Source organism: Montipora foliosa, chromosome 5, assembly GCF_036669935.1.
Source record: "Montipora foliosa isolate CH-2021 chromosome 5, ASM3666993v2, whole genome shotgun sequence".
NCBI classification, from domain to species: domain Eukaryota; kingdom Metazoa; phylum Cnidaria; class Anthozoa; order Scleractinia; family Acroporidae; genus Montipora; species Montipora foliosa.
In genome coordinates this window covers 1,745,744-1,759,762 of record NC_090873.1, presented here as the reverse complement: position 1 = coordinate 1,759,762, position 14,019 = coordinate 1,745,744, and the positions used below count along the sequence as shown (strand labels likewise).

Here is a 14,019-nt window from a genome sequence, read left to right as displayed (position 1 = left end):
CATATGCTGCTTACAAACTTTATTCTTTACTCTATATTGAAAATGACATATACCGTAGCCCTAAAAACTCTTTAAGTAGACCTTGGATACGTTACGCTAGATTTTTTCTGCCTACTGAAGAAATAACTACAAATATTCCTTTCTAAGTTGCTGTTTTTATCATTGTATCATCAGTGGATAAATTATACTACTCCTTAACTAAACCATTGGCGGTATTTTTTGCGTTTTCCGTGAAATATTGCATGGGACGATGTCTAATTATTCTTCGTCTATACGTCCATCAAAGGAACGTCTGTCTGGTCAGCATCATAATTGCGTCTATTAACACGTTATTTTTGTCCAAAGACTTCGAAAGTAACTTTGTCTTTAACATTCTCACTCTAGATCTACAGTGCAAAAACATGCTTTACAGAACATAATCCACTGATCCGACGGTCCTTGGGACAGAGATAAAAAAAAATTTGGATAGTACCCAGCAATGTTTCTATTGTTAAGAAATTTGCATTAAGAGGCTTCAACTCTATTTCAGCTTGAAAACGAATTATATTTTAAAACTCTAAAGTTTTCAAGTTGCTATAATAAATTATGTTGTTAAAATTGCTGGAAGTATAAGTACCTTTGAGTAACGTATTTCTTGGAACGTTATTGGTCCTAGTAACCCATGAACGCGTAAACTTTTAAGAAAAAAGTATCGAGTATTTTCTTAATGATCTGCTGATACAGCGGGAAAACATTTTGAAGTCAAATGGGCTTTAATGAAGAATCCGGCCCGCTAAATCTAATAGTCATGAGATACGCGCAGCGTATTTGAAGGAAGTGAGAGCAACCTTCTTTAAAAGGGAAACTTCCACGATAATTGACTTGTGTTGATTGGAAGAAATCACCAGCAACTTATGGACGCGGTCTCATCCAATCAACAGTGGGGAGCTTATTAAGCGATTCCAGTGCCAACGTTTACGGAGACACTGTCTTTTAATTAAACAAACAGAATTTGCACACGTCTGGAAACAATCCTAAATCGCTCGGAGTGTTTCTTTTTTTAAATTTAGACATCCAAAGCAAATTATCTTATGATTAAAACGATAGAGGCGGTCTTGAAGTAACGATGGAGAAAGAAAGTTTTCTTCTTACCCTTTCGTCAAGAACCCTCATGTTGTCTATTTTCTGCATGGGGAGAGAACTTAAAGAAAAGCGGTTAATTGCATGCCGCAGGTGAGGAACAATTGTCCGTTTTTTTTTTGTGGTAGTGCACGACACAGTATGTCACCAGGTTGTGAGTGTGAGAGCGTAATAGTGTAAAAGTGTAAGTCCGTGGGGACAATAGGCCCGCAGCGCGTGCATAACTGACAAACATAAACAGGTCTGTTGGAAGCGTGCTTGAGTTTCAACAAACTGAGCCCCAGAATCGGCACGAATTTGTGACGCTGATGAATAATAAAGCAGGTGCTATTTCCAAAACGATGGAACACCTGCCTAGATTAGCTCGCTATTTGCAGGCTGTGTTCATTGTAAGTAATTTTTTAGACAAAACGATGGAATTACCTGAATAAATAACCTCGCCTAGGAAAGTAAATTTTTCACTTTGCAGAAATAATGGTCAACCTCAAGAGTTATTCGATTGTGATCGTTGTGTTGAATTCGCACATTTCTTGTCCATCTTTAAAACACTTGAAAGAAAAGAAAACCAAACTAAAAAAAACAAAAACCCGGTGCCGGTGACACAGCTGTATCTTTTGTTTCGCGAGTAAACATGCGAGGTAACTTGATCACGCCACCCGCTGAATTCGATGTCACTTTCGATTTGGCGGTTTACTTGTGCAGCCAAAAGTACAATAGAAAAATTGAACGTAGCAAAAATCTCCCAAAACGTTTTTCGCTGATGTTAACTTTTTGTATTCTGGGTTCAAAATTTAAGTTGTTTTCATGTCAAATTTTGGGTCTGATGCCCGTAGTCTGCTGGCAACCTTTTTTATTTTCGATCGACACTTCCTGAAAACTTCCTTCTGCTCTTCCTAAAAACTGTGTATCAGTATTTATTTACTTTTGCGTCAATATTTGTTTTGTATCGAGCAGGCTAACAAAAGCTGTTTCTTCGTTAGTTCGCATTTTTGAGTGTTAAATAGAATTTTCGGTCGTATGTTTTTGACCGCAAGTGGTATATTTTTAGGTCATCCATCCAAATACAGGGCTTAACGTCAGTGAACTTTTGTCTAAGAAAGCTGTCAGAGACTCAGAGTGCACGCTTAAACTTGTAGTGTAAACGAAGTTCTAAGGGAACTTGAAAATGATCAACATGTCAGCCAGGAGGCCAATGTTTCTCGATTCCCTTTTATCCTTCTTCAATCTTTCTGGGTGTAGTATTTTACTAGTAACCACATGTCTTCTCAGGGGGCTATTTACCTAAGACATCTACCAAGGCAGTGTATGAACGGATGATATTGGGTCGCATATCACCCTCAGTTGAAGATCATCTGACATCAGACCAAGCGGGGTTTCGCCCGGGAAGATTATTCTGTGGCCAGGTCTTGAACCTGAGTCGATACATCGAAGATGGTTTTGAGAGGAAGAACATCACAGGTGCAGTATTTGTAGACTTAAGTGCTGCATATGACACTGTCAACCACAGGGCTCTTATGCTTAAAGTAGCAAAAACAATAAAGAACACCCCGTTGGTCAGAATTATCGGGTTATTATTAGACAACCGCAGGCTTTACGTTGAAATGCAGGGAAAAAAGAACCGCTGGAGAAGCCAGAAGGCTGTGTGCTATCTCCAACCCTCTTCAATATTTACACCAACTACCAGCCAACCTTTAACAACATCAAGAGGTTCATCTTTATATGCCGATGATCTCTGTCTTTGCAACGCAAGCAGAATCATTCACCATCATCCAAAAAAGACTCAGTGATGCCCTCAAATCTCTTGCGGTGTACTATGCCAAGTGGTCGCTAAACGTTAACCCAGGTAGTTTCCATCTCAACAACAGACATGCAAAGACGTAGCTAGAAATTATATGGAACAATGAGAGGCTCAAGAACAAAAGGCATACTGTGTACCTAGGCGTGACCTTGGACAGGACACTCTCATTCAAAGAACACGTGCTAAGGCTAAGGAAGAAAATTTCTAGCCGGAATAACCTCCTCAGCAAATTGGCCAACTCGTCATGGGGAGCTGATGCAAAGACTCTGAGATCAACAGCCCTTGCTCTTTGCTACTCAACAGCTGAGTATTGTGCCCCTGTGTGGAGAAGATCGTTCCATGCAGGAAAGGTGGATCCCGAACTGAATAGTGCTTGTAGAACTATCACAGGGACATTACGGGCCACCCCACTCCCAACGCTGCACAGACCTTTAGCATAGCCCTTGCCAGCACACGCAGAGATACGATAGCAAAAGTTGAGAGGTATAAACAGCTCAGTGACCCTCGCCACTCTACAATCACTAGCAAGTAGAATCCCGTCTCCAATCCAGGCGCAGTTTTACGAAACCGCTCTCCCCAAACCAGTCTGCGACCGCCAGACTGGAGAAATGGATCGAGAATGACATCATCCCACTAAGAACACCTGCCAAATGGAACATCCCTTTGCAGGCAGGACTCGGTCACGCTCAACAGAGCTAAAGTGGGGAAAACAACTGAAAATACGCACAGGTGGGGATTTGCAAACGGTCCAGAATGTCCCTGTGGCGAACAAAGGCAGACCATGGACCACATTCTCTGGGGTTGTCCTCAGGGCCCAGCATGCACTGACAAAGACTTGAGGGAGGTCAACAACACAACAGCGCCCTCGCCATGGATCAAGCATTGGCGTGACAAGATATAATGATGACTATATATAATGAAATATAATGAAAACCGATACCAAGAGAAAATTCAACGGTACCAAAACAATATCGTGTACTATTAGAGCTACATATTACGCAAAGATAACTTGAATCACCTGGAAGACAAAACGCAGCTCAGTTGACAATTATACAGCGCTTTGTTGCTGCCCTACCACACGTACGCAATGCTTGCCTATTTTTAATATTTGGATGTCTTAATTGTTCTTAGACGTTTAAGCAAAAACTGCGTATTTCTAGAAAGGAAAATGGCGTCAGTCATTAGACAACCACTGCAACTACGCATGAGTAAAAGTATTCTTACAATACAACCTCGAATCAGGGGACTTGGAAAGAAGTTACTTCCAATCAGCGTTAATTGGAAGTACCAAGTCAACACAACACTTAAGGTGTCAGTAAATCCCAAATGACCGCCATTTGTTGGCGCCGCATCGTGGGCCCACGTTTGATTCAAACTGCAATAAAGTATATATTTTCTGAAAGCTTAGGAATTGTATATTACGAAGTGTTATTCAATTAAATGTTTTTCATTTCAACATTTTCGAATATAGCGCCGGATTTCCGAAATTACCAAGGTTCACTGTTTCTGACACGCATTTAAAATTTGAGAGTCGGTAAAATACGCAATCCCCTCACTAAACTAGTCATAATTATCGAACAAAGCAAAATCTGACATCGAAATTCCCGACACAGCTTTTTACAGAAAGGTGTCAAAAAGACATAGCGGCATTTATTGGAGCCCTGTCCACACGTATCTGGACATTTTTAAATCCAAGATCGCACCTCTTAACCTGATAATAATTTTCATTCTCAATACCTGTCTGACTGACGTTTTATTGAAAATGTAAAGAGAATTTACATACTGATCACTCCTGAGGGTCAAAGGGTTAATTTAACTGTATTAACTCGTGTGATAAAACCAAATCTTCATATTTTGAATCAACCATTAATTTGTTTTCTTTTGACACCACAGCGGCCGTCAAATTCTTTCCTTCTGCTAAAATGTGTTAAAGAGCAGGAGTGTTTTATTGGTTCCAAACTGAAGCCGAGTGGTTTTAGACCCGATAAAACACGACCTGCGAGTTTATAACGATGTTTCTCGTGACGTCGCCCATTGTTATTAATATGCAAACCAGAACCCATTTGGCTGTTGAAAAAATGACTTCTTTTGTTTTGTGGTTGGCAAATTTGAATATCAAAAGAATTATGACGGCAATGTTTGTAAACAAGAAATATCACTATTGAACGTCTTCAAAAACCGTGCCATTCCACAAAAGCGTGTCCCTTTGGGGTCCGAACTAAGATTCAAATTGTGAGAGGAGAAAATCACTTAGCATCCTAAGCTACTCCTTCTTAGTATGCTTCATATAGAGTGTTTTCACATGACGTCACGGCGGCCATGTTGGTTTACCTAAACAAAGGAATGGCGCAAACTAATCCTCCGGGAAATCAACTCTATTTTTATGCAAATACGTTCTTTTGTTTCAGTAATCCAATATGGCTGCTGGTCACGTGAGTGAAAACGGCCAATAAAGAAGTTTTTGAAAGCCCGCGCACGTGACGTTTAATCGATGAGCTGATAGGCTGTTTCGCTCATGAATTATTAATGAGTTTTTGAATGTCATTTAAAAAACAAAGTCATTGATAATTGGAGTTAAAAGCTGTTAAAAGCAAGAGTAGCATCAAATTGCCTGCTAAATGATTTTGTGTCTAAAACAGGATTGACCGAAAAAATATTAAGATGTCTTTAATTTCCTTATAGGACCTTGAATTTTCCACAGGCAAACGTAGCTCCTTGGAAAATCTAGGATGGAAACTAAGGCCATCCTCATCGTGCTGATTCTAACAAGTTCATTAACACAAAGAGGAAATTCTTCGAATGAGCATACCTGTGGTAGGTAATCTGCGCGGGTCAAAGTGTCCCTAACCCCTAACCCCAAAATATTTTTTTCGCTAAAATAACTCTTTGCACCTGTTCGAAACTTATTGCGGCCATTTTTTTCCTTTTCCTAACAAATCCTGCTATTTTATAGGCTTCAAAACTTGCGAAAAACCAAGCATCTTCTGTTCACGACCAAGTCAGAAGGGGAGTGGGTCTATTCCTGATTTGACGTCACAAACTGATTTACATTGCATTAACTCTTTGTAAACATGCATGCAAAGCAGATTGTGACGTCAAATCAGGAATAGATCCACTCCCCTTCTGACTCGGTCGTGAACAGAAGAGGCTTGGTTTTTCGCAAGTTTTGAAGCCTATAAAAAGGCAGGATTTGTTAGGAAAAGGAAAAAATTGGCCGCAATGCGTTTCGAACAGGTGCAAAGATTTATTTTAGCGAAAAAAATATTTTAGGGTTAGGGACACTTTAAGTTTGGTCTTCTTTGCAGCCATCAGGGACGACGGCGACAAGAAGGAAAACGTCACCTCAAAACATAACTTTGCAATATCTTAAGGAGGCTCGAAATAGTTTCTCCTTTTTTCAAACAAATAAACATATTCTGTCCTTAGATACAGTTAGGGCAATCATATCAAGACGAAATTTGGCCAGGGTATTAAGTACCTATCGTAGATTTCTCACATTATGTTTTCCTCCAAAATAATGTTACCATGGCAACGATATTAGGCATTTCTTTGAGCCTTAAAATCAACATATGTGGTCCGTTTTGGAGAAACGGGACGGTGAAATTTTCCCATTCATCGTTACCAGATAATGTTAGAAGTACTCTCTAAAATATTTAAAATTCGACAAAATCTGTAGGTCAGTTTTTCAGAAAAATAAGTTTTTTTGAATTGTGTCTCTAATTATTTTTTTCACCTACAGAATTTTTTTAAATTTGAAAGACAAACGGTTTAAATTAATCTAAGCTAACATGCAGAAAATGAAAAAAATTCACCGTCCAGAAGCAGAGATATAAACGAGTAAAGTTGCAAAATCAGGAAAAATTAGGGGGTTACAAGATCAGCATTTACGCATGCGTCACCCGCTCATTCGAGTCCCCGCGCGAGTGGAGCTACAGATCAACACAAACGGATTTAAGTAACGATTAAACCGTTTAAGTAGAATTTTCGCAGTTTTCGTGAATAGGAGATGTCTATTTATATGCCATGTGTATAGGAATTGGAGAAAGGTAAGCGAAATTAGCGGTATTTGTTTATTTCTGGTGACCCATTTAAATCATGAGCTGACGCAAGCAGCTTACGAATTGCGTGTGTGGCTTACGCGCGCGCGCTCAGCTGAAAACCCTTTCGAGCCTCCTTAAGTTTCTCGCGGTTAGGCCATCTAGTTCGCGTCGTAAAATGTGGGCGAAGTATCCTAAAACTAAATTGGTACGAGCCGGGTTTCAGAGTAAAAATTGAGAATTGCAGATTTACATTTGTGTGCTCGCGTTGTCGTCAAAACCTCAAATTTGGTGATTTCACGTCGTTGTTGTGCCGAGTAGCGAAGGAATTTGTGCTAAAATGCGTGCGCACCTGCAGCACGATTACTTTTCCTCTTTTAACCAATGATATTATTTTTCGTGGCTTTCTCGTTGACGACGGCGTCGTAGGTCGTAAAGGCCCTATTAGGGAGCTTTAGTAACGACGACGGCAACGGCAACGAGAACGAGAACGTCGTCGTTAAATGTGCATTCGCGTTATTGTAATCGCTCCGCGACTATTCCAAGCATTTTAACGTGACCAAGATGCGGCAACCCTGAAGAACGAAACTATTATGAACGGCGCTCAATTTAGCAGAGAAAATGAAAATGTAACCTCAAGCGCTGACGTTCTCCATAAAACGTCAAATTTGGTCATTTCCCGATGTTGTTTTACTGACAACGGCAAAGAAAAAATCAAAAATGAAAAGATGCACGTGCAGAGCGTGCAAAAATATTGCTTTTCCACACTAAATATGCAAATTTATGACGTTTTCGTTGCCGTCGCCGTCGCCGTCGCCGTTGTCGTCACTAAAGCTCCCTATTCTTTGCGGCGTCACGCGACGCTGGGACAACCAACTTCAGCTGATAACTGGACAACATTCCTTTATCCAGATTTAGCCAATGAGATCTCTACTCCCATTTTTAGTGGAAGTGATTAGCGCCAAATTCTCGGTACAGTTTCTGACATCGTTGTTGTTGAGGGTCTCCTTTGAGAATAACTGAGGTCGTTTCCAAATGATCTCGACATTTTTTTCTGTTAAACTTACCACTTTAGTCCAGTGATGAATGTCACTCCGCTTCTTTTTTGGTTAGGAGAAGTGCTCAGATTTGGCTATTGTGCGAGTTATGGAGCACTTAAGCCTGGTTTAGACACGAGAAGCCAATTTATGGAAAGACACGTTTGACCTACGCCTGCAAGCGCAGGCGCGCACTTGCACTTGCAGTTGTACTTGTGCCACCGCAAGTGGAAAGTAAAAACACCAGTTTCGTGTTACCTCGGTTGAAGCTGGAACCTCGATGGCGTCAACCTCGGCCACTATTTTGATATAAATTAACCCAGTTAATGTTGGCGTTCTAGCTAAGTGTGAATGTCGGTGGCGTTTTAGCTTGCTCCGGCGTTTGCATTTTGAACTGGCTTTACCTACGTCATGAGATGCATAACAGCAAGAATATCACACATGCATGCGCTGACCATAGTCAGACCGAATTTGATGACGTCATTTGCTTCGTTTTTAGGAGTTATTAACGCATCTCCAATTGAATATCATGCAATGACTGTCGCTTTGAACACGTCGTCTTCTTTTGGTGATATTACAATAACTCGGAAAATATTCAACGTCACAAATGAGTCGAGCTTAATCGACCAAGGTAAGCATCTAGAAGAATTAATACTCTAATCTCGGCGGCTTTTAGCAGTTCATTCGCTGAATAGCAGTGATGTACTTTTAGCTGTAAAACCTAAATGGATTTTTCTGCTGTAAACCTTGATACCCCATATGAGCCAGTTGAATGCATACAAGAACCATACCTCCTCCGATTGGCAGTGAATATGGCTCGAGGTTTCTTTTCAATCACTTAGAGAAGAAAATTAAAGCAAGAGCAATCTACCCTTAACCTAACCACCCCCACGATGGTCGGAGTGAACGCCACCCAGGCGTTTTGTGTATGCGAGTTTTTGCTGAAGAAACGTTTTTGTTTTTGTTTCGTTCGAAATGTCCCACATGCAACCGGATGGAACTCGGCTGAATAATGATAAAACGAGTTTTTGCTGAAGAAACGTTTTTGTTTTTGTTTACAGCTATATGGTTTCTTACACAAAACGTTTTATGTCTTGTCGAGGGAGGCTATGCGACAACTCAAGCGTGCGCAGCGGCACTATCTACAGTGACAGGCATTCCTCTGATCCGCCTCCATGGAGGAAACAGCCAACCATTCGAACGGTGCGAAAAGACGTTGCAATTGTCAGCGAGCTATAAAGCCTATGCCCACGCTTCGCTTGACATACTCAGTACGTTTCATTGGACAAAAGTTGCACTTGTTTTCGATGGTAAGAGTTCTTCTTATGATTAGATGTTTGATAATCAGTAAAAAGGGTAACATAGTACATACTCTGCTCTTAATTGTTATGACTTATACTAAATACGCTGGTCAGGGAACTGTTTCTCGAAAGTTCCAGAACTTTTCAGGCGTATTTCGGGGAGCGTTTATCTGAATGTATCTTCAAACCGAAGCCTTTTCGATGCGTGGGACTTTGCAAGTATGCTGTTTTTCGGATCTGGAAAAATGTACTTAAAGACCAGATTTCTGAAACGGGCGGATCGTATCTTTTCAGATTGGTTTTCGAGCCCGTTAAGTTGTCGAGACTTTCCCGTGAATTATCACAAGTTTCACGGAAACGCTATCGCGACTTTCGAGAAACGGTCCCCAGATTGGGAAACGGCCTTAGACAGTCCATGGGTGTCAATGTAAAAATAAATTCTTCATAATTCAGAGAAAGCATGAAGAAAGTGTGCAAGAACCTCATGTGGCATGAATAATTATAGTGTTTTCAGGGGCTGAAGGTGTAGGCTGTATACAGAAGTTATAAAAGTATCGTTGACCTTCATCCTGTTCGACTGCCACAAAGGAAACCTACTCTGCTAGTAGAAAGTAACTTTAAATCAGAGGAAAATGTTTGCAAACAATTTTGTTACAAAATTTTCCCAACTGAGTGTTTATATCACAAATAAATGAATCGTAAAATTGCTGATATTGACCTGACAAACAGATACCAAAGAGTCCCACAAGGGTCTGTTTTGCGCCCCTTGCTGTTCAACATTTTTCGTAACGATTTACTTTTCAAGTCCGCTAACTCAAGTCTCTTCTCTTATGCTGATGACACTCAACTCCTATTCTCTGGACCTAATCCAACTGCATTTCAGACTTCGCTAAATTACGATCTAGCTCTTGTATGAGAATGGTATCAATTCAGTGGTATGTCAACTAATGCCGAGAAGTACCTGTTTATGTGGCTTGGTAAACAATTTGAAGACATCACTGTTTCAATAGACGGGACTGAAGTCCAGAATGCTGCTACAATGTAACTACTTGGAGTCTATATTCAGTGACAGTGGCCTCCAATTCAACAGACATGTTAAGGAGATTCTACGAAAAATTAGTAGCAAACTTCAGGCACTAAAGCGACATAAATGTGTGATCTCTACTCATGCGAAAAAGGGAATATATGTGGCATACTTTGTTCCTCGCTTAACTCATTGCTTAATCGTCTGGATCCACTGTGGAAAGCGAAATGCTGATAAACTTGAGAAGCTGAACGAATCCATTTTATGCTTTGAATTTAATGATCATAATAGCTCTTCTGAAAAATTATTAGAGAATATAAACAAGCCAAGCCTGCTTTAATTTTAAGACCGGTTTGAGAACTGTAGAATTTGACAAACAATGCTGTTTCTTGTACGATCAATGCTAGTCTCGAAAACTCTCCTTTAACTAGGCATCTCATATTAACGCTGAATGTAGATATCTTTTTATATTATTGTTATCATCTTATTGCATGTAAAATAACAATAATAATAATCATCATCATCATCATCATCATCATCTATTAATTAATTTATTTTATTTGTAGTTTAATCATGTTACTCCGTCAATTTTTCTTCGGAGATATTCGCAATTATTGCTATCTTTAAATTCGAAGCAACATAAAGTTATTGTAATGTATTGCCGTTTTGACACAGAGAGTTTTGTTTCGTAACAAAAGTGCAACAGCAACACGTTATAGTTATTCAAGATGGCGGCCTCCGGGAAATTTGCGTTCACTTATCATTTTGGATGCAAACATTTTCTTTTAAGGCAATTCAAACAATCTTGATTGTGAAGATTAGTTTTTGTGGATGGAAGTGTTTCCTTTTTTTGTTGGAGTGGGGCTCCCTTTTAAAATCCCTTCCGTCGGTGGTGCAATGGAAAGACAGCGTTGTTTGCAGGATACAGTGTATTTATTTATTTACGACATTTTGAGCGATGGCATTCACAGGGTGGACAAAAAAATAGGACACGAGGTCCCTTACATAGTCAATGCCTTCTGGTCAGCGCCCAGAAAAATTAGAAAGAAGACAGACTAGTATAATTTAACAGGATAATACAACAGAAATAAATGAAATCTAAGAGGATTAACACATGCATTGAGATGCCAGGTTCGATCGCCTGCGTAAGCCATGTGCGGATATTTTCTGGATCGAAGGACTGTGTAAGGCGAGAGGTGAAAAGAGCACGAACAGACACGAACAAAATACGACTCGCAGTGAGTAGAGGTGCACGCGCCAGTGAGACGAATGTCCAGCCCAGTGCATGGATCCACGACGTGTAGAAGGGAGAGAAAACTGAATTGTATCAGAGATGTCGCGATGTATTTCTCCAATGATACATCGGAAAAGAAAGAGGAGGTCTAAATTACACAAGAAAGTACTAGAGAGGAAAAAGGCTGAGTTTTAATAAGAATGCGCTGTTTGTAGTCAAGTTCCAGGCCACGCAGGATGTAACGTGTGGCTCGTCGTTGCACTTCCGCCAAGGTGCGCATCAAGTTAAGTGAGCCAAGAGGAGTAAGAGCCCACACTTGGCTGGCATAAGTCAAGTGCGATCTCACGAGTGAGACGTAGAGCGTAACTGAAGTACTATCAAGTGACATGGATAACCGTGGATTTGAAAGCGCGTATTCACTGGATAGAGACCCAACCAGTGGATTCGTCTGTTTAATCATTTTATCGCCAGCAAGCCCGAGTAGAAGAATTGTTTTATTAAAAACGCCAGTTCTTCCAAGTATTGTCGAGTAAAACATCGATTTCTGCGTCTGTCAATTCCGGCCCAAAACGGTTTTGTCGGCCATGTTTTCTCAGAGCTGCAAAAAAATGCTTTCAGCTCGCTTTATTGCTGACACGTTCCTTGATCATATTAGGTACAGCAGGTATATGAACCGATAACCTATGTCCGACGAGCCAATGAAAATGCTAGAAATCTGATATCTGTAGTTCATTTCTTAATAGTTATGGATAGGTTAGTCGTTTTTAACCAGAGGCAAACCATAACTCGGAAATGGCCTATTGTGATATCCAACACGAAGTTTCCCTTTAGGTCCAAGCATTTGATACTTATTTTGTAGAAACTGAATGAGATGAGGGCAAATGTAGCTGTTCATCTTTACCGCCGAGAAGAACTGAGCAAGGGGACACGTTAATTGTCAGTATTCCCAGACGCGAGTGATGTTAAAGGGAAACTGTCATGTTTTCAGGTCAAAATCTAAATTAGTACATTAGCTCACACGTACATCACTCCTGACAACCCACTGACAAGATATAAAATATATTTATAGCACAAAGAGTGACTCGTATTAATTTTTGGCGATTTTCTCAAGATACCCTCTCCATACTTGAAAAAATTGGTCAATTTTTTTCAAGTTTCAATCCATTTACATCCTCTGCATCCTTGGCTGCAAACAAGAAAGAATATGTTCAGTACACTTTAATGGTTATTAGCAACAAAACTACAGCGTTATTCTTTGGTCTTCATTGATGCAAAGACGTCTTTTGGTGTTTTGAAGTTTGCCAAAAATAGCCTGACACTGCCCCTTTAATGTTGGGGAGAACTTTTCAAGGGGACAGTCTTCGTGATGCTTAACACAATCATCATGCATCAAACTAGGTGCATTTCTGCACATATCAGATCTTTAGATTTTCTCATACCAAAAAATCAATGCTTTCCTCTTAGTCGCTTCTCTGTTTTTATCCTGTTGAAGATTTTTTTTTTAGTTATATGGGTTAGATCTTGACGCTTTATGCAGGCAGCGTTGCCGAGTGGTTAGGGTGCTGAACTTGAGCGATCCGGAGGTCCCGGGTTCAAGTCCCGCTTTGACCACCAGCTGGAGTTGTTCCATGAGTGTTTCCCTGCTCAATTCCTCGGTTGTGCTTGTAAATAGCCGACTGGTTTGCCTCCAACCACTTAAGATTCTTAACTCTGTTGTGTCCGTTTGTATTGCTTTGTTTTATTCACTTAGGGGCCAAAATGTACACTACCGGGTTACCAGTAATCAGTGTTCACCCATGTTAAATATACAGTAATAATAAGGACTGTATTTGAATAGACCGTACTCAACATCCTTTCTTATTTTTTGCGTGTAACGTGTACGAATGCTTTTCTTATCTTTATTTATAGGGTCTGGTCCTTTCTTCGTTTTTCATTATATTCTCATAGTGTCACAGATTCTCGTGCGGCCTTTTTTCCTTTCCCTTCCCCTCTGCGTCACCAAATTTTCACAAAATCGTTTGCAATTTTTTCTTTTCTTTTAGAATTTCGTTTACACGAAGCTGGGTACTTCCACGCCATATCCCAGAGTTTAAAGTTCACCGTACAGCTTCTCCAAATTCCTGAGAAAGTTGTGATATCGCAAATAATGCAGCAAATAGCAGAACTCGACCCGGATATGATTTTACTGTACACAAGCACGGAAATAATGAAGTCACTGGTACAAGAGGTAAAATGATACTGATTTGAGCCTATTGGAAAATGACGCCATAGTGAGGGGGGGGGGGAGGGGGGTGTCAAACTTTCGAACAAATAATGTTAGAACTGGCTATTCCTCAAAAGAACAAACTTAGCTTTTTTCTTTGTGGCACGTTCTATCATCATCATCACCCTATTTTTTTATCCTCGCATTTTAGAGTAGCTTTATGTAGCTAATATCTCCGAGCATTTACCCTCCCACTACATACTACA

The 14,019-nt window shown here is 40.2% G+C and overlaps 1 protein-coding gene across 1 annotated transcript in view; it reads left to right on the top strand.

Moving 5' to 3' along the window:
• Nucleotides 1-14,019, top strand: part of LOC138003337 (glutamate receptor 2-like) — a 57,879-nt gene that overhangs the window by 24,943 nt on the left and 18,917 nt on the right. The window contains exons 4-7 of the mRNA XM_068849350.1: nt 5,600-5,731; nt 8,491-8,622; nt 9,053-9,301; nt 13,593-13,777. Coding sequence (XP_068705451.1) covers nt 5,647-5,731; nt 8,491-8,622; nt 9,053-9,301; nt 13,593-13,777 — 651 coding nt within the window. The 5' untranslated portion in view covers nt 5,600-5,646. The remainder of the gene's footprint in view (nt 1-5,599; nt 5,732-8,490; nt 8,623-9,052; nt 9,302-13,592; nt 13,778-14,019) is intronic.